Below are 24,592 nucleotides of genomic sequence, written 5' to 3' on the forward strand. Positions count from 1 at the left end.
TTTAACTAGATGCACATATTTGTGGCCAGAAACCAGCCCTCTGCCACCACAGGGGCTGACATTTGAAAGTCTAAATCAGCTAAGGTCAAGGATGGATACTCTGGTGCAGAAGCTTCTAATTGCCAATGCCCCAGTGGGAAGATTTGTCTTTGCTTTGTCTTTTGAAAGGCTGCTTTCTTGCCAGGAGAGCCTTTCTATGGATGCGCAGAACAGGGTGAGGGGCAGTTTCCACTACTTCAAGTATTTTTTCCTGAAGTTCTATAAAAAGCTCCGCCTGGTTCCTTGGAAGACCACTTCAGACTGAAAAGTCACCCATAATGGGTAGCTGGCTATAAATGCAGATACGCAGCATACTTAGTTATTTTGAGCAGCTTTTGCAAACATGCTCAGCATTGACCTAAAAGCGTTCCCATTTTACTCTCTAAAAGCCCATTACTTTGGTTAATGCTACAAAACTCTAATGCCTGGGGGACCGCAGGGAACAGCAGTCTCCTCATTCACCTTCAGACCCCTTCGGTTTTGGAAACAAGGCTTGAAGGACAACACAGTGCAAACTGCTCTGGAGCTGTCGATCTCCTTCACAGGCTGATGGAAACCTGCTTTGGCTGGGCTGCACCCAGACTCCTCCTGAAGTCCAGAGAAATCAGGGGCTGGTACTACAACAACAGATGCGCCACCTTCTTCCCCTTGTAAGATGTAGCGCACAGATCTTTGCTGGTGGCACGGTCTGACACTTCAAAACAGAAGTCTGATTATTTTAGATTACATACTTCAATTACAAGCAACAACACACGTGGCAACTAATTCAAGCATTGCGATGAAAGCAAAATTTAGCTTTGCTGTATCTGTAAAATACATTGTGCTTTTGAGAAGAACACATAATCCTAAGAAAACAAAGATGCTACCTCCATGTTCTTTAATTCAATGCTTGCATCTGGTTTAATAATAGATTTGCAATCCACTTTTCTTTTTCGCTCAGACAAGTATAGTCTGATTTAGTGAATCTCTTTGACTTGTAATCCTGATTGTTATATAATTAATACGCCCTTGATGCAGAGAGCAGGAGGCTTTAACAGTTACCAGCTATTTTGCTTAGCAGCATTTATGACCTTGGTCAGAGGACGCATTATTTACAGGAAGAGTTTTCTTGAGCATCTGCAAGTAAATCAGCTCTGAAATGCAGCTTAATTGTTTAGGGCAAAGCGCATTCAGTTTCAAATTCCCAGGAACCTCCAGCTTCAGAAACAAAGCGCGTTTCCACAGATGGACGCTGGCTGGTGGAAATGCCACTGTGACTAACGTTCAGCTGACCTTTGGTTTGGGACCAGCTGCCAACGGGAAATGCCAAGCTGTTATTTACATTCGTTCAAAAGAGGCGAGAGACTGCAGAGATACTTGAAAGCAGAAAAGGAAGAGGTGTGGAAACTTCTGCCTCCAGGGACCCAGCAGAAAATAAAAAGCTCGCAGAGCCAGCGGACTCCCGAGTCCTACACTAAGAAATAACTTTCTGAGCTCCCAGCATCGGGAGGAACCCCTCCTCCCGAGGAACCCGGGAGGAGCCCCGCTCCTGCTGGGCTGCTCAAGCTCCTGCTCTGTTTTTCCCGTTTCCCCAGTGCTCTCAGTGCCCTGCCTCCTGACATGCTTGCTTTTGCCCAGCACGTAGGAGAACAGGCACAAAGAGATGCCATACAGCACCTCAGGGAGTGATACCCTAATTCTGAAGTGCCCAGGGACTCCCAGCACGAAGTCAGAGCTGAGATGCCCATTTACAGGAACTGTCCAGGCTGTGCCCTCACTGCTGCAGCCTGAGAGGGTTTCTTGTGTAGCTTTGCTGCTGGACAGTACCTGTCCTCCTACATTATTCAGAGAGAAGAGCTTGGACTTGGCACAGCTTACTCGGCATGGAAAGCTGTGGTGATTCCAGCTGGAGCAAATCCTGGAGTTCAAAATGTCTGTTTTTCTAAAATAATTACAGGAAAGAAACAGAAAAGGAAATTTAACTCCCTAGTACCACGTGTTGGAACACACAACCTCTCCGAAGATACAGAAAAGTCTTCCAGAAACAGAAACAGGTTAACAACCTCAGAAAGGGATTATCCTCTGACTTGGAACACATTTATCAACCCTGCAATGTCACAGCATGAGAGTTGCTCCATGAATTGTCTTGAAACCGCATCCAAGGCGAAGCAGCGTGACTGACACGTTTCACTGGCATTTCTGCTTCTTCCAAACAGAAGCAATTTTTTTGTTTTGCTTTGTTTAATTTCAGATTGGCTGTCAGCTTTCCGAGGTTTATTTTTCTGTTCTGAAGAGTCACTCAACACAGGAGATGGGCTTTAAAATTCACAGGAACTCCAAGTGGCCAAGAAGCCCTGCAGTTTCGAAGCTAATTCTCTAACAACAGACCAGCACTGGAGGCTCCTCCATAGCTTCCAGCTGAGGGACTGGGTTCCTCCCAGTCTAGGAGAAGGGTTTAGAAGGTGAAAATGGACTATGAGCTCAGCTCCTCTTTTGTTCCCTGGAGACTGTACAACCCATGAGGCCCATGTCAAAGTAGGAAGGAAAGGCAGCTGCTCCAAAGGAAGGTTTATCTTCCTTCACCACTCCTTCATCAGGCTTGTCCTCAGGAAGATCTACCATAAGCCTGCTTTGGCCAGTTTTCCATCCAGGTAGCAGAGGGAGTTAACATGAACCAGCAAAGTCCTCCAGTCCATATACCTGCCCCTTCTACAGCCAGCATGGTGCCATGGGGAAGCTTCCAGGAGTCTGCAGCTCCATGCAGGTCCATGGAGAGAGATAAGAGTAAAAGGTAGGAGGATTAAAGCAGCAGAAGAGGAGGGGATAAAACTCTAGCCAAAGCAGACCAGGATTTTTATGAACATATCAAGGGATAAAAGGCCAAGAGGAAGCACATCCTGGAAAGCCTATTTGGGCAAGGGACAGAAGGCCACAACTAACTAGCACTGCTGACAAATGGCTCAGGCTCTGCAACTGCTTGCTTGGACCTGGCCAGGGTAGGAGCAAAAAGGCCACTTGCAAGGGCATGTCCTCACTAAAGGGACCTTGAGCACTTCTGAAACCTGTGCCAAGAGCCAAAGATACTGGCTGCCACACAACAGCAATTTCTTACAGCTACAGAGGGATGTGCGTCCCTCCACCTGCAATTCACATCCACAGACTCCTCCTTGAAGAGGTGCCAGGCTACATCTACAGCTTCTCTACAGTCACACATGCTCCCTCCTGTTTGCATTGACACAAGCACACATTGAGGCTGACAGAGGCCATGGTCCACATCCCTCCCTCTGTTCAACTGGAGCAGGGGTTTGACCCAAACCCTCCAGGCTTTAAGGAGAGACTTGAATTCCAGCCTACGGTGTCTGGAGCCAAGCTTTTTTGCCTACAGCTTTCCTGGAGACACTGGTGTGATTGGTGTGTCGCCATTCATCCCCCGCCCAATGCCGCTGCACGCTTCTTGCTCAGACGAGAGAATTGACTTTCCTATTTTTAAGCCCAACAAGACTCCCAAAGCAGGTAACAGGAGCTTGCACGGCTGAGTTGGAAGTGTGCATGTCAGTCTCTGACCTTGAGTGGAGTCTGGCAGCCACTTACCTGTTAAGACAGGAAATAACTGTCCTATGGATGCTTTGTGCCTGGGGACAGAGCTGCTCAGCCTGGCTGGATTTCACCCTGGTGCATTCACAGACGAACACTTCTAACTCCTCTGTGAAATAACACCCTCAGCCGATATGTTCGGTATGAGTGCAGCTCCTCTGCAAATATCTTGTAACTATAATTAACACTTACAACATCTTGTAATTTATAGGCATCTTGCTAGACCCAAGCTCAAGACAGACCTGTGCCATGCAAGCAAGGCTCAGAGGTACCTCATAAGTATAAATGTTTATTTTGCATTGAAAACAAATTATCAATAGATGCCGTGCTAGCACGGCACTTCAAGTTACTTTGCACGAAGGACAATGAACTATTTGACTGCTGACATTAAAATAAATGTACTGTGCTTTGACAGGTACTTCACTGACTTTGAAGAATATGCATGTAGTGTATGAAAAACTGCCTCATGTGTTGGCTGCTACACAAATTTAGAGACGCCGTACAAACTGATCCTGACATAAGCCAGATTTTCCCCCAGTACCACAATTCCTTGTTCACCAACAAGTTCCATCAACTTCCATTAGAGTTGTCAAAGATTGTATAGCCCAGGCTTTTATCACTTGCCTATGTTTAAGCACATGAGAAGTCAATGGGATTGCTTGATGGTTTGAAGCCGAGTGCTTCTCTCTGTGGGGGGATCTCTCTGCATAATTTACTAGCATGTGGGGAAAACATTAGCATCCTACACGTGCAAAATGAAATCCAGACCTCACCAAACTTAGGGCGTTTGACCGTTCGGCTGGGATTCTTCTCTTTTTCTTTACAAGTGTTTTCCTGAAGTCAAGTTTTCTCTGTGAGAAAAGCTCATCACAAAGTCAGAATGCAAATATGTAGGCTTCAGGATATTTTACCTACAACATGTTCTGCTTATTTTTACAAGAATGTGAAAAGACTCCTGTGAGAATCAAGTCTAACAATCAGGACTGGTCTACACAGAGATGAAAATCACTGGGAAGTGAACTACATCTGTGAGCACACACTTGCAATTCCTGCCTGTCCAAACAGATCAATCAGCCCACCTTCGTGCTGTTTTATAGCACTACTGCTTGTCAGCTCTATTCACTCACTGCTATTGCCTAAATCGTGCTAATCAGCTGGTCAGATAAAAGTTATTACAAAAGTTGGAGAAGTGTAAATACACAGCTTCTTTTCTTACCTTCCACTGAGAAGGAAACCGATAACAACAGCCAGCAGAATAACTCCCACTGTTACAGACACAACAATTATAGGAATCTGGCTCTGGTCGCTGGATGCAGCTACTGCTGAGATGAGAAACAGAAAATGGAGATTAAGGTTAAAATTACAGTCAGCACTCGCATGGGTCTTTCTTGTGAGGCTGCCAATGAAGTTTCAGTCTTACCAGTTCATTTCTTCTTTTATGGTTTGTGCTTTCCCCCTTTGCTGTCTGTTTCTACTTTGGAAAGGAAATGGGTGGAAAGAAACCAAAAGACATGCAAAACCAAGCCAAAAACCAAACAAAATCCCATCTCATCACTGAATTCAGAAACTCAGTGTTAGAGAACTCAGCTTTTGAGTTTGCAGGCTGGAGTTTCTCCGTCCCTGGTCAGCTACATTAGAAATCACACAGATAAAAGATGAAAACCAAACAGAGAAAGTATTTCTGGAATACTGTTGCTGCTGTTACTAAATAGGAGATGTGAATAAGATCTGAGACTATGAGCATTACCTGTGCTTCAAGAAGCTATGAACAACTTAAACCCAACTCGTTGTAGCATCTGTATCACATGGCCAGAAAGTGCCTTCTGTAAAGTAGGAATCTGCTAAGACACATCCACTGTTTGGTCTTTTTATCTGCTAAGGAAAGCATAACTGTGCTTGCTCATGCCTTGTAAAGATCCCTTCTGACAAAATACTGAAATGAGTCCTGTGATAAAGACGCAGGCAGAAAGGCCAGGAAATCTGTTCAAGAGCCAGGTTTTGCCATATATTTAGTAAGAGCAGGTGAGTAGATTCCTGCAACCTGAAAAACTGAGATACTAACAGCATTTGTACCATGCTTATTTGCTTTGCACTTCAAGGGAAGGTAGCCCACCTCTCACTAGGGCTCTGCACACGGGGTTCCCCAAGCAGAACCCAAACCCTCCTACCTCCACTGCCAGCCATTTAGCTGCACGCCACCACCCTGGAGTACAGACCCAGCTTTCTCCCTCAGAAACCTGCTCCCGGGCATATATGCTGCTGTTGTAGGGGAGAAACCTCAGTACAGGTCCTGCTGGGGCTTGGGAGCACCTGCCCTGGCGTTCCCACATGCAACTTCAGCCACTCGAGGAAGTGGCAAGGCAGGAATGGATTGTGTGCTGAAGATGGCCTTTAGCTCAACAATTGAAGTAAAGGGGGTCCTTAGCACTGGATTAACTTTACAGAGGCCATAAAATAACTGAATATAGCCCCGTATGAATTGTTGAAAGAAAAGAAAGAAGGAAAGGTGAGACATTAAACGTTCATCTACAATAGGTTTCAAGTAGCTCTTCATACAGGAGCTCTCTGGTGCTCAACTGCAAGCAGCATGGTCTCAAGAACAATAAATGATTTCAAAATGACTGGCCCAATACATTAAATATTTAATGTTAACTGCTCCAAACCCGTGCCATCATCCAGAGATTTTATTAGCCTCACGAATTTATAGAGGCTCCTTAAGATGATGTTTTATTACTTTCTTGACAAAGTAATTAAAAAGAAAAACATTTAAAGGAGAACATTAAGCTATTACTCTGGTGGTTTTCTGCACAGCTCAAAGGATGGGGAAATACGATGGATCCTGCCGTGATCTACGGCAGCACTAGAGCACAAATGTGTAAACCCATCTGGGATCTTGCTGCCATGTGAGGGGGGGAACTTGCATTACTGTCCCTCGCCTTGGTGACATGTTCCTGCTCCGTCCCGGGTGTTCGGCTGGATTAGCTCACCAATCCAGGAGAAAAAATTTTTGGCAGAGTCACAGATGAGCTCTGTGGCTCTTAAAGAGGAGGGCAGCAGCAAGCGGATAACATCCAACAACAGCTCCCACCCAACTAAAAACATCTTTTGAAAAATGCTAATCATAGTGCTGAACAACACAGCATCATAGTGCTGAACGGCACAGTACATAAAACAAACCCAAGGTTTCAAAAAAGAGAAAAGTCCAAAATAAGTCCCAGCTTTTTTCACCCCTCCACTTCTCAGGTACAATGCTTAGATCACACAGCCATCAAAAATTGTTGTGGTATTTCCTCCAAGCGTATCAAAAAGAAATTTACAGGAACCGAAAACAAAACGTGATGCTTGGTCCAAACAATTTTGGAGGGTGAGTGCTTGATTCTCACCCCAGTCACTGAAAGGTTTCTGTTTGTGTCTGAATCAAAATTGTTTGCTTTGGCTCTCTTGAGAGTTTCAGATCTGAACTCTGACACAGCATGGGGATTTCAATCTGTGCTTGCTTTCAGTGTGCCTGGTTCTCTGGGATGCGGGAACACAGGAACGCAGTCGGGAGGCTGGTCCCTCTGTCACTCTCCTGGCTCTAAGATTTACTTTGTGTAGGGCCTTGGGGGACAAAAATCCCACTTTTTTAAAAGGTCTAAAATGTCAAATGGAACAGCATTTGAGGAAGATACTGAGGCTTACGCTGCATTTCAGTTCTGCCAAGCATTTCAACATCTGGTTGAATCCTCCTTCAGCCACAGTGTTATTCCAACAGACTTAGTCCAAAAGAGGAACAGTTCCCAACTCCTTAACTGAGGACCACGTAGCACTCCTCTGCCTATACATCAGTTCTTTACCATCAGAGAAGTACCTACTTCTCTGTCTCAAAAGGGCTGGTAGGCAGGTGCAACTAAATGACGTTAGTGCTGTGAAGTGTTTTAGGATATTACCAAGTGATGCCCTCAAAAAAAAAAACGATTAGCATGGATACTTACACAAGAGGCTTTGAGGAAGTGTCATTATTTTTGGACTAGGGCTGTAGGTGATGATGGCACTGGATCAAATGTGCATGTATTTAATATATTTTGTTAATATTCTGGAATACTGTTACTCAAATTACTCTAAACTAGGAACTTTCCAATGGAAGCATAACTTCCCTAGTATAATATAGAGTAATTTTCAGTATAACATGATTTTGTTGCTACTTATAGGACACGATTAATGTTTAACACAATAAGAAATAGATTAAATAGACCATTCTTATTGCATTAATGCTTGCATCATGATGCAATTTGTACCATATTAGTTTAATCACTGGCTCCACAGTTGCATCTGTACTTATATAGCGATTCCTTTAAAACCTATTACGGCTTCAAAGGTAGCATTCATTGAAATCACAACTAGCAATCCTTTTCTCAAAGAGCTGATGATGGATTTTAAATGGACTGGAGTAACAGTAATCAAAGTATCAATGAATTTATATTTCTAAGGAAAATGTGGAACCAATTGGCTCTTTTCCACAGGACTAAACAGCATTTCTACCATAAAGCTTCTCTTCTACCCAAATAGTATAGAAGACTAATAAATTACAGTTGTACAAACTGAAATAGATATCTCAAGTACATTACTTCTGAAGGACATCTTTAGACATCAGCAAAAAAAAAAAATCTGGTAATCAGGACAAAAGGAATTTCCCCACAGCTGTGCCTGAACCCACGAGAAAGCTCAGCTGGGCCTCTGCATTTCTCTGGAGTTCACCCAGCCTCAGAATTTGCTCCAGAATGTGGACCTGGATGATCGCATTCATTAAAAGAACAAAAAAACCCTCAAGCTCCACAAATTTGTAACAGGCCAAGCAAAGGCCTATGCTTGCAGTGCACATTTTTGCCATTTCTGATCTCCAGTTAAATTCCTTTCCTCAAGGCTGTGGCAGTGGCAACCAACAGAAGCCATCTTTCAACTTGACAGTAAGCAAAAGATGCAAATGTTGGTTAAGTTCTTCCCCCCACAAAGGGGCACCGTTCCAGGAGAAAGAGGCTTTTCCCCCAAAAGCTCAGCATTGACTGCAGACAGCCTTTAGAGGTGTGAAGGAGATCTCATCCTCTCCCTCCTGCCCTCTAACCCTTCTCCTCCTCATGACCTCCTTTGCCTATGTGGAGCACAGTTTGCTGGCATTGCACAGGTGTAAGAAAGGGGGCATCCTCATCTTCCCTCACCCAGTGGCATGACAGCAGCAACCGTTCAACCCTAACAGTTCTCACAAATACAGGATTTTTCTAAGCAGTGAATGCTGTGAATTTCTGGAGTCTCAGCTCCCGGTTCTTCACCTCCTGCCCCACCACGTGAGACGAGGAGGCAAGCACAGATGTGTTAACCTGCCCAGCACACAGGCATGACGTGCCTGACGTTCCCTAAGTCAAGGGACGAGGCCAGAAAGAGGGAGAGGGCATAAGAGTGATGGAGCTCTCTGCAAAGGTATCGATCCACTGCCTCCTTGCTGGTAACCATTGCAGAGATGTGGACTGACAGTAATTAAAAGGACTTACACACGGGGCTGGTTTCAAACTCGAATCTTCGGCTGAAGCCACCGTAGCCAGCAGCTGTCCGGGCTCGGATCTGGAAGACGTACGCTGAGCCTGGTTTCAAGCCATCTGCTGTAATCATTGTCTCTTTGGACTTGATGATGGTGTAGCTCGTCTCCTGGTCCTTTTCCCGATCCCCCAGAAAACACAGAAAAAAAGGTTCAAACACACAAACACACAAATAGTGGCTCTCATGGAAGAGGCTCTTAATACCCACACCAAAGTTACCAAGTATGACTGAAATATGCACTTTTGAGGATCTCTTCTCCCCCAAAAACCACTCTGAACGTCCTTTCTACAGTACAAAATGATAGAACTGATTTTCACTTGCCCTGCAGCTTTTATAACCAATGATTCTGTAAGGCATGGAAGAGATCAGAGGTATTTTCCACTGTAGATGACAACACATGGGGATGAAAATGGCACCTGAAGCAGGAACGGCCTTCCATTGCTCTGGATGTGCACTGGTGTCTTATAAGGCAGCACAGCTGGCACAGACATAGCTGGGGCAATGGAAACGTTCAAACTACAATCAAAAATCAATCCCAAGGCACAGCAAAATGGAAAATAGTTCCATAGACTCAAAGAGGGATTTTGATTTATACCTAAAATACTTCCATGCAATGCAATTAGTCCTAAAAGAGAACACTATATTATTCATTATACAACTTTATGCTGGCGTTTCTAGAACCACAAATTAGATGTTGGCCAGGAACAGTCAACTAAAACTCTAGGAAGATAACTAATTTTGCAGTGTTCTTCTGAAGCAATGAACTCAAAGAAAATTTGCTGAAATAAATCTTCATTTAAATCAGTTCTAATGCAAAAGAGTTTCAGTTCTTTGATTAAAATTTCACTCAAATGCTTGGTAATTACTCTTAGAATTATTTACTGTAACACATAATCTTGACAAGAGCTCATAAATTAAGGGCTACAAACTGGGAAACTGTTTTTTATTCACCATATCCTCTCAGATCTAAATCATTATGAGGTAAGCAGGAGTTCTTAGCAATTTCTTACTGAGATTTCTGCACAGCCATTAGGATCTGAACTGATTTTTCTTTTTGCTTTCTTATTTAACGGGCAGCTTTCCATAGGCAGTATGCCTGGCTAAGGCCCTGGGAATCTCCAAATTACAGATTACAGATTTTCTCATTGAAGCTTGTAGCTATGTGAGACTGTATCGGAGGCGTTTATTTCTACCTGCCTTTTTTTTTTTTTCCTGTTAAGGAGTGATTTCTCTTAAAGGAATGTGATCTGACAAATCTCAATTTTCCAAAACATTTAATATCGTTCATTCTCATCCCCTGGAAATGAACACTGTGAATTTACTGTTATAAAGGGCCCAAACCCAAGAGAACATAAATGACAGTAACAACAAACAAGAAGGATTAAGGATGACATCCCAAATATAACAGAATGAATAGTTAAAAAGCAGTAAGTGAATATTAGTTCACATCTTCACTTGTGTGTCAGCCCAATTAGGTTTTCAATACACTGCTGATTTTGCAAACACTTTAACACTTGAGCTTTCCTACAGAAACCACCAAGTTTTGCTATCAGCCTGAAACAAAGAAATCAAGACAGCATAAATTCAGACTGGCTGTAGCAACCTCCCCATGAATGACCTGCACTTTAAGAACTATTTAGTGAAACTACTTGGAAATAATTTTGGACCACAAATACAACATTTTAAAACCTTGTCATTTGTTTGAAAACAAACTAAGCAAAATAAACAGATGGATTTTTTTGCTTTAATTATTTTCTCATTATTAACACTTCTAGAGGTTAGTATCTTCCCAGGCCACTCCAAGGGAAGGATTCAGTGTACCACAACAGCCATTCAAACAAGTTAAGAAAAGAATCCATAATTGAGTATCTCCAGCAAAAGAATACACTGACTGACTCATTGTGCTTTGTTAGAATCCCACCATTTTGCAATAGCAATGTTTTCATTTCAAGAAATGGTATTAACCTTTTTTTTTCCCCAAAACAACATATAGAACAGAATAGTTCCGTTGGAAGAAACCTACAAAGATCATTGAATCCAACTGCCTGACCACTTCAGGGCTAACCAAAAATTACAGCATGTCATTGAGGGCATTATCCAAATGTCTCTTGAACCCTGACAGGCATCATCTATCTCACTAAGAAGCCTGTTCCACTGTCTGACTATCCTCACGGTGAACAATTTTTTCCTAACTTTTAGTCTGAAGCTCCCCTAGTGCAGCTTTGTGCCATTCCCATGCATCCCAACAACCACGTCAGACTGCACGCAGATCCTGCACTCCTCTAATCCTGGCTCTGGGACCTGGTTCCAGTCTTCCTTACCAGCTGGAAAATGAGGATCATCTCTCCCTGAATCTCCCCATGGGACGCACAACAGGTCCCCAGGAAAGGCTGGGCCAGTCAGCACTGCCTTGCCCCAAATCTGAGTTGCTGGCAACTCTAGCTGGTTCTCCGCTGTAGGTTTCTGGGCAGAAAGCTGGGAGCTCAGCTCTATTTAAGCCACTCATGCCCCTTCCCAAGTTCCCTTGACTACAGGAAGAAAAAAGTTGATTTTATCTCGATGCAGGAAGTTTCTAAATCTCTTTTCCCTGTCTGCATGGACTGCTGGACTGGGTCGCTCCCAGGGAGGAAGAAAAAAGAGGAGGAGCAAGGATCCAGAGCGGTTTTATGCCGAGTGACTTCACCTAGGTAACAGGCATACCTAATTGAAGATCTTCTCTAAAATAGAAATTTGGAAAAAAAAAAAAAAGAGAGAATTGTGACTCAATTTCATTATTTTCTTCTCTCTCTTTTTCTTTTTATTTTAGGTAGAAAGTGTATTTGTTTCAAAAGAAAAAAAGAACACCGTACGGTTCCAGTTAAGGCCAGAAATTGCTATTCAGTCGAATCTTGCAGACCTCATTTTTGGAAATCTTAGATCAGTTACATCCTTCATGAGATGTTACTTAGACAAAACACACTTGTTTCCATTTTCTTTTAAACTGTATTATTTTTTCAGGAAGAGAACAGGTCACCCTTTAAAACAGAGACAGAGAGAGACGAGCTTTGAAGGAAGAGAGTGTTTCTCATTACATGGAGAGCTCGAGTTGGAAAAGTGAGGCAAGCTTTTAAATTCAGGATGCCCTTCTTGATATCAGAACAGACAATCTGTCTGTGGATCTCCTCATATCAGGGATGCAAAACCAAATTAGGAACTGAAATACCAAGTGCAAGGGACAGCCTGATGCTTCCGGGAGGATGTGGAAGCTTAATCCCCAAGCCATCCTATTTTTAACAAACGAGCATGCTCTACCTCAACGTGATAAGGCTGGAGAGGAATCTGACACACAGATTTAACATATTTGTTCAAGAGAAGTGGCACACTAATGGAAAACAACACCCTCATTTCAACTCTTCCTAATCATTTACTGCAAAATCGATGTGACATTGATTTATGCATAAAACTGCTCCATTCCCTTCCACGACTCAGATAATTATAACTAAAAGAAGAGGACAGTAAAGAGAAGGTACTTGGGATGCTCAGCAATCAGTCCGTCACACCTTTTCAAAATATTTGATTTCGTATTCGAGGATGATGCCGTTGGGTCGATCTGGCTCCTGCCAGGAAAGGGAGATGCTATTTTTAGTTATCTTCCCTTTTTTCACACTACTGACTGGAGAAGGTGCTGCAAGACAAGGAGAAAAACAAAACAGACAAAACCACGGTTAGTAAGATGGCCTGCCCCTTCTGAATTCAAAGTCCCAACACAACGTGATCCTTAGCTACTGCAGATCGGCGGGGGCTGTTTTCACCTGGATGGTCTTTGCCCATTTTTAAAAATATGGAATCATGCTACCCACTGTCTGAATTAGAGCAGTAATGATTTCCCCCAGGTTAAGGGCTGAGTCCCTTAAAGGGTTTGTAATGAATGCCGGGGAGCTGCCTCATGCCACTGCTGGCATTTCGGGAAACCTTGGGATTTCACTGTTGATTTACCAAAAACTTGAAACAGCATCTGATCAAACGGCAAGGAGAAATGAAATTGAAGAGGAGGAACTTGCTCTGAACAAAGCAAGGCAGAGGTATAAAGTGGCATGACCCCAGAAAAAGCAGTGGACTCGCACAGATTTTCAGCAGCTGAGGATCTGACCAGCATCGCCCACCCATGCAAAGCTCTAACATGAACTAATGGTACCCGCTTACACCTCCACCTTGTCTTTTCAAACATTTTTCAAATACATCAACCCCACACCTTGTCTTTTCAAGCAACGTTTCACATGTGTCATGGAGCAGTATTACCACAACAGAATTACGTATCGATTACCTATTGCCTTCCTTTGGCTGCTTTGCGGGTGTGTGTTTTAGCGGGTACAGAAGCCCTGTGGTTACATGGGCTCCTTAACTATTTGTTGCTTCTGTGTGTACACTACTTAAAGTCCAGGCATCCTTCAGCCCCTCTTTCTGGGAGCACTGCACAGGATAGCAGGCCATTAGGATCTTTATAATTCAACTGCTCTCCATAAATATCAGCGGGGTGTTACAGGAGTTCGCAGGGTGCTTGGGGAGGCCAGGCCGTGGAATGAAAGCAGCCATACAGCTCTGCTTATTATTTTAAGATGCAGCCCTCAAAGGTTATCTGCCCTTTGCAGCACACATGTGCATAAGAAACAGGCTTGCTTCTTTGTTTTCAGTCTGATACTGCAGAGACTTTTCAAGTTGTGTTTTTTTGTTTGTTTGTTTGTTTGTTTTGTTTTGTTTTGTTTTACCATCCCTGCCAGCTCCCTGGTAAAAGTTGCCATGGGAAATGCAACCACAACACTCCGGTTATTTCATGCCAGGGATGAGGAAAGCAACACCAAGTGAAAAGAAAATGGGATAGGAAAAAATTCATCGTGCCTAGTTTACTGGGCCCAGGCTCTCTTATGTAGCTACAGAGGAAGAAAGAACAGCTTCCCCAGAGGAAAAGCAGCCCATGCCTGGCCGAGAGCCTTCGAATCACCCCCTGGACAGCCCAGGTCTCACCAAGGATTAGAGAAGGGCTGGGGAGACCGATGGCAAAGGCCTTTGTGGGAATACAGGGAAGCAAGCGTAAAGATCAGCAGCAAATGAACCCATTTTATTTCCCCAAATGTACCTGAAATTGCAAAAAAAAAATTTACTTCTCCTATAGGCAGGATTGGCTAATTATCATAATGCTCAAAAAAAGCCCCAAAGCAATTAAGTAAAATAAAGACAACAAACAAATTAAATTAACCAAGTCTGATCTTCAGCCAAAAAGAGTAAGGGAACAGCTCCAGATGATTATCCCTGGAAACCCTGAAGGCTAGTAATGAGCTTTCTTGTTTTAACCAAGTTTCTGCATTTCAGCCTCTTTCCATTCCCAGCTTTTCTCGCTCCTGTTTACTAATCTCTTACCCACTTGGCTCGGGGAGGATCCTGAAAGGTGTTGGTCGTTTCCATATTGTTTGCTGCTGTAGAGCTGGAATCAGCTGCACGGACACACTCGCTTTTGGGCTGTTCGTATACCACTGTGCTCACAACTGCTCCGCTGAGCAGGTAAAAACCACCTTGATTTGAATGATGAGCGTGTTATTTATGTAAGCACCACATGGTGATCACCACCAATTTTTCATCTGCAAAAGTCACCTTACCCTCGAAACTAATGTCCTCCACGATTTCTTGGACTGTGTGAAGGCTAATAAGAAAACCACACAAAACTCAATCCACTAATCTGGAACAGGACATTCCATTAATTAGTCCAAGAGCCTAAATGAGTGTTGTGCAGGAACATGCATGGCAAGCTGAGTTGTGCATGTGTGTACTGTCACACGTGTTAGCCCAGAGAGGGCACAGCAAGTAGTGAATTTGTTAAAATAGGATGAATTCCCCACCTAATGCAAGGGAAGCTACGTGGTTTTCACACACATCAAAAAAGAAAAGTTGCACTTTGGGGTGGGAGTACCAAATAACAGGCAGTTCTGAATTCTGAATTCTGCATCTCTGTTTAAATAGAAGATACTGAGCACTTTTATTGTGAGCCACCTGGATGCCAGAGGGGGGTGGAGCCACAAAAGAACGCAGGAAAATTGGCCCGCATCCCTCCGGGACTGTTCTCCGACACCCTGCAGATCTGCAACACCTACTCCAGGCTTCCCTAGCTGGCAGCAGAGGTCTGGTGCAACGGGAAAGTCGAAACTGAGCTTTAAACCTCTGCAAAGTGCCATTAGGAGATGCAAACCTGACAAGTACAGTGAAGGAAGACATCAAGCTGGGGAGATCCCAGCCCTCCCTCTCAAATGCCTCTCTCAAAGGTGCAAACTGCAATCCTCAGCATCAGGAATGCCTGAGCAAATAACCAACCTTTTGTCTGCTTTACTGAGATCTCCTGAAGTGTTTGTAGGGCTGAGGCTCACAAGTGCATTAAAAACACAACAATGACGCAAGTGCTCCTGAATGCTTCAGCTGCTGCAAAACCCTTCCCTGGACTGCTCGGGGCAGTTCAGCTCTCTTCTTCATGGGCACAGCACATCACGAAATGCACCACTGTCTGTCTGAAAGCGTCCTTCAGACTCCACACTCCCCTAAAACAGAGCTTCCTTTTCAAAAACCAGTGTGTGTTGCCACAGGCCTTCGCTTTGCTAGTTAGCAGATCCATGGAGTTAAATTTCTGGGTACGTAAGCCTTAAACGTTCAACTGCAGCTATGCAGAGTATTCTGCTCTACCGGGAAAAGAAAGGAAGATAAGGAAATGAGCAACCAAATTCTCAAAGTAAATTAGAAAAGGAGTAACTGTATCTTTTTTGAATCTCCTTCAAAAGAAGCGTTAAAGTGTAACCGTGAGATAAAGGCCAATTAAGTAAATTCAATAAATCCCAGTGGTGCTGGGATGATATGGCAACTACTCCGCATCCCCAACATGGGGAGAGTAAAATGCTCCGAACCCAAGAAGGAAGGTATAAGTATTTTAGAGTTTTCTTTGTCAAACAAAATGTAATCCAATCCGGGCGAGCAGACAAAGCCTGCAATCATTCCATCTTAAAAGCCTGCAAGTGGATACTGTGCTATATGATCTCAGGAAAATAAAGGGATTACTTGAAACTTGCTTTTTAAAGGTCACTGCTTCTGCAAGGGCAGCATCCTTTTAATAGAAAGAAGCCAAGCCACTGAGAAGTTCCATTTGGAGTACAACACATAAAAAAAATAAATTAACGTAAGAGTTGAGATATATAAAGCTGTAATCTCCTACGGTTTTATGCAAGCAGACTGAAGTCTTGTTCAAATCCCTGCCTTGACACTACAAAGAGTGGATATACATAGCGAATAGTCTACATCTTGCTTTACAAATAACCTGCACACTTTACATTAATTTCTAAGCAAAACACTCAAAATCAAAGAGGGATATTACTTCATTTATGTTTATGTTTGCCATCCATGAAAACAGCCATGCATGTGATGAAAGCAAACAAAAGATGTAACTAGGTGTGAAATTGCGAATGTACATTTTGCTTTCCTGAGACCAAAATTCATCAGGAAGCAAATAAAATGACAGACTGATTCTACTTTTTTTTTTTTTTTTTTTTAATTTTGTTTCTATCATTTTTTAAGGAGTATAAGTGGCCATACCAAATAAATAAATTCAAGTCTCTGCAGAAGATGCATCATTAGTCACATTTGAATAACTGCAGGAGATCATTTTATGAGGAACAGACCTTTTAGGACATTCTTCCTCTGCAACCTTTGGTAATGAGCAACATTAGCACTGAATGAGCCATCCAGGCACCAAACACAGTGTTTAGAAAATACCGTGGTGTGTCCCACTAACATCTAATAAACAATGATGTTTATGGGAATAAAATGTTAATTGTATTTTAAGAGAAACTAATGTTATCAGGTGAATGACCACTGCACCCAGAAAAAACAAATAATCCAGTTTCTACATCTCATGGTCTATCTAATGCTCTCTCCAGTCCAATTATTTTTGCCTTGGTATTTTTCACTCTGGCATAAATAACAGCTAATGGCTTCCCATCTAACCCTTGCCCCCACAGTGTGCTTTTCCATTAACTAGTGGGTAAAACTGAGCACAAAATACTAGCTCACATGACCCTCGCTGAAAAAAACAAGCCACCAGTCCAGGACCTTCAATCCAGCTTCCACTTGGGCCAGGACCGATGCTCGCCAGCAGCAACCTGTGGAAGCCCAGGAGGAGATGCAGATTTACATGAGCAAAGACACCTCTCCTTCCTCTGGCTCTCCAGCTTTCTGTCTTTGCTGATGCCTCAGTCTCTTTTGGAAAGAGCAGAGGAAGGACCCTGCCACTACCATCTCCACCCTGGCTGCCACCATGCATCTACACTATGGATTTTCATGTCTATTTTACATGCATTTGCAGTTTCTTTTAACCTGATTACATTCCCTTATGTGCAAGCATTTGGGATCTAACGCTTCAGACCTCTCAATAAACCTTGGGGTTCCTCCCTCTAGCTGATGCTATGTTTCTTCTGCAGTCTGAGCTTATGCCAGGAGATTTAAAAGTCAAATACATGCTGGTGATTAAATCAGTACCTTCACCTGTCATAATTTAAACAAATAGTTATGCTATCATTAATGCACACATAAGGCTAGGTTTAACTGAAGAAAATGAAAGCTGTATGTATCAGAAGAGTAGTCACCAGACAAGTAATTCAGGTTCCACTTCAAAAGCCTGGTTTACTGCAATTTTTCACAGTTCCTAATTAGTGACATTAGTGATTTTCTTTTCTCAGACCTTTGATGACTTCAGAGGTTGGAGCACCACCTGCATTACTCAAAGAACACACTACAGGCATGGGAAACTGCAGAAAGCTTCAAGCAGGAGATTAATTTTAAACAAGGTACATACACTATGTGTAGTAGAAAGAGAAACTCTGTTTTGAAATTAATAGTGGCAAAAAGGAAGACTTCCCTATATTGCCTCTTTGCATCTCTGTATGGAAACAATAAACTTTTAGAAAAGCTCAAATCCCAATGGCTCCCCAAGGGTACTTTTATTGTGGATATTTCACTTGGGTCAAAACTTAGCATTTAAATCATAACTTGAGTTTCATGCTTTTTTTTTCATACTTTTAATATCCCAAGGTGAACCCCAGTTTGTCTGATAATGGCTTTAAAAACACTTTGACCCCTGAGGAAAAATAGTAATGAAACACTCCTGGCTAGTTAGATGAACCAGACAGACCCCTATTTGCAGCTGCTTGTAAGTATTTTTGCAAACCAGGTCCTGAAAATTAAAGGTCCTTAATGCCATTAATGCCTGAGATCTTACATGGGATTTCAACGATGCACAGGCCCTACACAGGGCAAGGAGTAATTTATTTTATTTTATTTTATTTTATTTTTTTGCCACAGGATTAAATCTGAACATCTTGCAAAACACATGACCTGTCCTAAAACACAGTTCAGGTATGGAAATCTTCCTCTCGAATGATTTTTCAACGTATCCCTTCACTAAATGGAGAATTTGTGCAGGTTCTTTTCACACATCAAACATCAAAATAAGAACAAAATCTTCAAATTTCCTTGGCAAGAAATATATAGTATTGTGATGGTTTTACTCGAGTGGGCAGCCAAGCTCCACCACAATCACTCTCTCACTCCTCCCCTCTTCAAAGAGGAAGGGGGAGAAAAGACAACACAAAGAGCTTGAGGTTTGAGATGAGAATGATTTAATTAAAGGGAAGGGGAATGGGGAGAAAAAGAAACAAAAGAAACAACAAGGCCACGCGGAAGCACAGAGAGAAAGGAAAAAAGTTATTCTCTACTTCCCATCAACGAGCGATGTTCGGCCACGTCCCGGGAAGCAGGGCCTCAAAACACGTACCGGTTGTTCAGGAGAGACACTCCCCCATGAGAGGCCCCCTTTTATTGCTGAGTGTGACATCAGGTGTTATGGAATATCCCTTTGGTTGGTTTAGATCGGCTGCCCTGGTGATGTCCCCTCCCCATCAATTGCCCACCCCCAGCCTGCTGGCTCTTGGGGGCTTGGAGGGAGTTCTGATGTTGTGCCAGCACTATGCAGCAATAGACACAACACTGGAGTGATACCAGTGTTGTTCCAGCTACGAGTGCAGAGCACAGCACTGTGTGGGCTGCTGCAAGGAAAGGTGACTCCATCCCAGACAGACCCAACACAAGTATTTACTCACATCTTCTACCTCCCAAGAAGAACACCTGAGGTAAATGCCAGGTCTCAGAACAATTCACAGTCTCTGTTTTGAACACAAAAACCTGAGACGCCTTGATGTGTGCCTTAAAATCGCAGGGGTCATGCTGTCACATGGGGAGGGAAACCCAACACAAACCCTTGGCGGCCCTGACAAAAGGCAGGGCCCCGTTTTTGTAACATAAGTCTGTGGTTAACCAGCAACCAGATTTACCTCACACAAAAAGGGGCAATCCTTCAGGTGGTTCCCACCCCGGTCCCGGAAAGATTAAAGGCAGCTCCTTGAGCATGACAGCAAAACATGACTTGGGGCCTAAGCTGGTCATGGAGCTGAGGTGCTCCCAAACCTCCCTGCTGCCTCCCAGCTGGTTGCAATGTTGGGTTTGTCCAAGGTTAAAGCCAATTTGCTGCCCAGCTCTGTTTGGAGAGCATGTTGCTTCTTTGCCAAATCTTTCCTCAGGTGATTTCCCACTAGACTTCTAGTACTTGGACCTAAAGTAACAGAAAAGTACCTCTGTTAAAGGCCGAGAGAGCACGATGGATGCTGTGGTTTTGTGGACACTAATAACCTGAGGCCTTCAAGCAGCCTCACTACAGAAAAGTGCTCAGGTTTCGAAGGTAGAGAAAATGAGAAAAAAAAAAAGTCAGTTCACACTCACATTGGAGAGATAACAGAAGCAATCTGCCTGCAATTTGCATTAGCATGGGGATTATGGTTCATCTCTTACATATGATCTGTGTTAACAGCTCAGTATATATGCCTTGCTGAGAGTGGGTTTGCACTGAGCCAGTGAAGTCTATAGTTTGGGGATTTATTGGGACCAAATACCCCATTTCTTCTGTAATTCCCCCTGTGCTAGCACAAACTGAGTGTGTATATGCATGTGCTAATGTGGGTAAGTAAAGCAGACTAGGATAAAACTGTAAAAATAAGAATTTTGTAGAATCATCTAGGTTGGAAAAGACCTTCAGGATCACCCACGTTGACTGATTTTAGTGATAGATCCAGCTATGACCCTGATTGGGTTTTCGGTTCAGCCCCACAAGCCACTGTGTTGACACTGATGATGAGTGGGTGCAGTAAAGATCCAGAGGAGAGAAAGAAACGTATGTTTTGGGGTGGGCCGGCAGCTCCTTGGGTGCTGTTGGCTAAGGAAGAACATCATCCTGCACTGCTGAAAATTTGGCCTCAGTTACTGAAATTCTGGTCCAAGTATGTCAGGCTGTGATTCAAACTGATGCTTTTGGTGTCTATCTCCAAGCAGGAGCAGTGGGTGCTGGAACTGAAATGCCTTCATGGATCCAGCCTCTGTGACCTGGGGCACCCAAAAAAGCTTGAAGCAAGACGAGCATTGAGATAGAACCTCCTAAGTCACCAACCACCTCAGGTCCTGAGAACATCACTGCTCCTCTCTGAGCACATCTTTACCTCATTCAAGGCTGCCTTTTCTCAGAGCATCTCCTGGAGGAGGTTGCAAGGAGAGAAGCAGCAAAAAGAAATACCACAAAAAACAAATAACTTCTGATTAACAGCTACTAGCTAACATCGACTTATCCACTCCTAAAGACCTATTTGCTTCTTGATGCAAATCTTTGTATGAACATGCAGGCCATGACACATTTAGTTAGTCCTATAAACTGTATTAAAAGAGTATTAAAAGAACCAACAAGAAAACAGCGTTACTGCATGTACAAAATCACTGTTCAAATCCTCAATACCTTCACTTGTGTAATAAACATATAGCTGTAAATGTGTGTCGAAACTGATTACTGATTATTGGTGTTTAGGTTGTAAGGACAGTAAAACACGCAGCTTTAAAACACTCAGAGCTTTGGAACATTCCCATTCACAGCTTTAAAACACATCTTTTCCTCTTAATCAAAAGCTGGTGTTAACTGTACAAAAGCTGCATTCAACAGGTGCTCTTCAAAGGACTGCGCGTGCAGTCAATGAGAGCTTTGCTGTTCACGTCAATGTCAAAGGCTGTGCAGCTTTCCCGTATCATCAGAGGGAACCGAGCAGTTTCAGGGCAGAGCTTACAGGCCAACTGCTTTTTCCATGCTAACACTTTACTGAACTGATCAGCATGAAAGGAGCACTTAGGGACCCCATTGTGGGCTCAGTGGTAACGGGCATTGCACCCATGCAGAACAGAGAACAGCCTTCCCGCTCTAGCATCCTTGGTTACATTAATATCCAAAGACAACACACACATCTGGCGGCGCCTGTGATTTCAGAATGGAAGGCAAAAGATTGCTGAGAGTCACTGAAGTGCTTACCTTTGTGGGGGTGGGCTCACTCCTACCCAGCCCCTTACGCGATACGAAGGATAGTCTGGCTTCTCCGCTACGGAGCCCCAAGATCGCTCCTTGCCCAGGGCCCACACTGGAGCCTCAAGAGAAAATTCAGGTAGACCAACTGCCTGCACTCCTTTCTGCATGCCCCACTGCTGACTGCACAAACCTTTCCAAAACCACTGCATTTATGAAGAAAAAAAAAAAACAACACAAATAACTGCTAAAACATTTACCTTAATGAAACTAAACCATGGCACAGCTATGGCACGTTGCAGTCGCAACAGGATTACTCACAGGTATCACAGGATCCAAGCAGTAAATTACAGATCCTTTGGGGTAAAGAATACTTTCTCTTTCCTCATGTGCACAGCACATTGTATGTACATAACAGAGCCAGCATATTTAATGGAATTTATGATGTATCAAAGCCTCCTCCAAGCACTAAATAATCTTTAGTTTAAGTCTCTTAGTCTTAAGACTCTTAAGAAAGCATGTGATTTCAAAAAATAAATTGGATTCTTGCCATTTGCCTTCTGTTCACCGCATTGCACAGAGATACTTTCAGCCCACTGAAATTACAGATGCAAGATGTACTCTTAAACAAGGAGTGAAAGCTACCCACCGATTCACACAACTTGCAGGATCAGGGCTTTAGGAAAATACGACCAGATACCACAAGAGAAAATCACAGGTGATAGGAACTCCCTGGCTATCATACAAATTGTAAATGAGTAAAATAAAAAAAAAAAAAAAAAAGATTGGTAATTGGGAATTTACTTACTGCATTGGCAGTAGCTTATCTCCAGATAGCACAAGCTAACAAACATGGTCATGGAAATGCACACTGTTGGGGTATACCGGAGTGAGAATGTGCTGGCACTCCAGTTGTCAAGAGAAACCCTCCATACTGCTGCTATTTTCATTTCCTGTGTGAGTTCCATGATGACTAATTGTACAGACTATTGTACATCACTAAGCCAAATGACCTCGAGGGAAGGCAAGTATTACCTCCAGCTTTTTCGCACAACAAATACATTCAGTGCCTTATCAGGCACACCAGCTCATCGCCAAAACAGCAAGAATTTTAAGGACTGGCTATTAGAAAGAAGGCTACTGGCTATTATAATGAAGGCTACAAAGAGCACCATGCTCTGCAACAGCCCAGGTATTTATTTTTTTTTGCCCTTGAAACCTGAATGCTTGCAAACACTTGCCCAGATTTGGCAGGGACTCCAAAGCCAGAGTCATAGGCAGAGTTGTGCAAAATCCGCTTCATAAAGCTACAGACAGTTAAAATAAAAGTAAAAAATAAAGAAAAAAAAAGGTCTAGCAAGACTGGCCAAGGCCAAAATTTACTGTTTGGAAAACTTTCTAATTGCTAAGCTCAGCATATGTTCCCTTGTATTTACACCAACATCAGCAGTAAGCCCTGCACAGGCAGTCCCAAATAGGCTGTAATTTACCCCTGATCCTGGGAAGAGACGGGAAGACATTAGGGCTCGGGAAAATGTCTCTGCTGCCTCTAGCAGGTGAGAACTGAGACAGAGCTAAGACAAGGGGCCTCAAGAGCCAGGAGGAGGCAAGAAGCCCAAATTTCACAGCCTGTGACTGTCTCTGGCTAAAGATGGGAGCATGATATGATGATGTGGACTTACCCCACACAAAGGCTGCATTTAAACCGTGGTGAAACACTACTGTTGGGTCATGGTATCCCTTGGGTAACATTTACCTATGGGGTGCGGATCCATGGGGTATTGCAATACCTCTGTGTTTTTATTTATTTATTTATTAAATGCCCTTTTTTTTTTTTTTTTTTCTAGGGCTTCTGGATGTTAAGATGTTAAGCCTTTCTCAAAGCTGGGGAACACTTTATGGTTAAGACCAGAGCCAGATTCCTTCGTGCCACAGAATAGCTGTAATTTCCCTATATTCCATTAGTGGTTTACTTGCGAAGCCTAAGAATAAATACTATTGATTCACAACACTTATTAGAAATTCACTCCCAGCAAGGTGATAAGGACTCCAGCTCTGATCCATCAAAGCGCTTTGGGAAAACGTTTAACTTTAAGCGCGTGAGTCCTACCACTGCTGTCAGCACTTTGCTGGATCATAGCCACAGGGCTCAGCATTTTGCAGCAGAATCCTCATTATTGAGTGCATTTATCAGGTTAGCTTCCAGCACACATAAAAGCCCCTCTCCTATCATTAGTAGCCTAATACCTTATTTGCATTTAAGCAAAAGCTGCCTTTTAAAAATCATGGGCCATTAAAAACAAAACAAAACCCCAGTTCCTGAGTAAAATGCGTAAAATGTACGTGTTCCTGCTCCCTACCATCACTCACCTTCCGAGATTGGCTCCTTCCTTCATACAAGACTTGCTGCATCCTTCTCCCTGCTGCTATGAAACTCTAAACCCAGTAAATTCACCAAAGGCAAGGACCATTTTTAAACTCCGTGGGAAATTTCCTTCTCTGCCAAGCCTGCCACTCTGTATGATACACCAATCAGTCTTGCTGATGAATTCTAATATTAAAGCCAAATTACTAAGCACTCCAGCGGAATCAGGGGCAGCCAAATAAATTCCTTATGTTTCCACTTGAAGAACAGCTACTGATGAGGTGCAGCAGGTCAGAGGGAAGAATAGAGGGAAAGTCCTTCACTCCCATGGGTAGCTAGTTTTGGATTTTTCGCGGTACTCATTCTCCTCTATCTCACTCTTCTCTCGTGCCTCATTTATACATGGGAGAAAAGCACAAGCTCATCACCTTCATCTGGACCCTGATCTGGCCACAGCTTTGCAAACCACGATCCAGACCTTCTCCATAAGCAAGCTCACCAGAAAGCTTGAAATAAAGTAAGTTATATAGGAACAAAAACCTAGAATAATTAAATAGTAAAAAGTCAAGGTGACTAGAGCTGAAATTAAAAGG

At 43.1% G+C, this 24,592-nt stretch overlaps 1 protein-coding gene across 16 annotated transcripts in view; it reads right to left on the reverse strand.

Moving 5' to 3' along the window:
- Positions 1 to 24,592, reverse strand: part of EPHA5 (EPH receptor A5) — a 197,802-nt gene that overhangs the window by 40,761 nt on the left and 132,449 nt on the right. For 9 of the 16 annotated variants that reach the window (XM_035324095.1, XM_035324106.1, XM_035324101.1 and 6 more), the window contains 3 exons: positions 12,723 to 12,847; positions 9,138 to 9,297; positions 4,829 to 4,934 (listed from right to left, as the gene is read on the reverse strand). In XM_035324095.1, the coding sequence (XP_035179986.1) occupies positions 4,829 to 4,934; positions 9,138 to 9,297; positions 12,723 to 12,847 (391 nt within the window). The remainder of the gene's footprint in view (positions 1 to 4,828; positions 4,935 to 9,137; positions 9,298 to 12,722; positions 12,848 to 24,592) is intronic. The other 7 variants (XM_035324096.1, XM_035324102.1, XM_035324107.1 and 4 more) reach the window with 1 other exon arrangement.

The sequence above is a fragment of the Oxyura jamaicensis genome, chromosome 4 (genome assembly GCF_011077185.1).
Source record: "Oxyura jamaicensis isolate SHBP4307 breed ruddy duck chromosome 4, BPBGC_Ojam_1.0, whole genome shotgun sequence".
NCBI lineage: Eukaryota > Metazoa > Chordata > Aves > Anseriformes > Anatidae > Oxyura > Oxyura jamaicensis.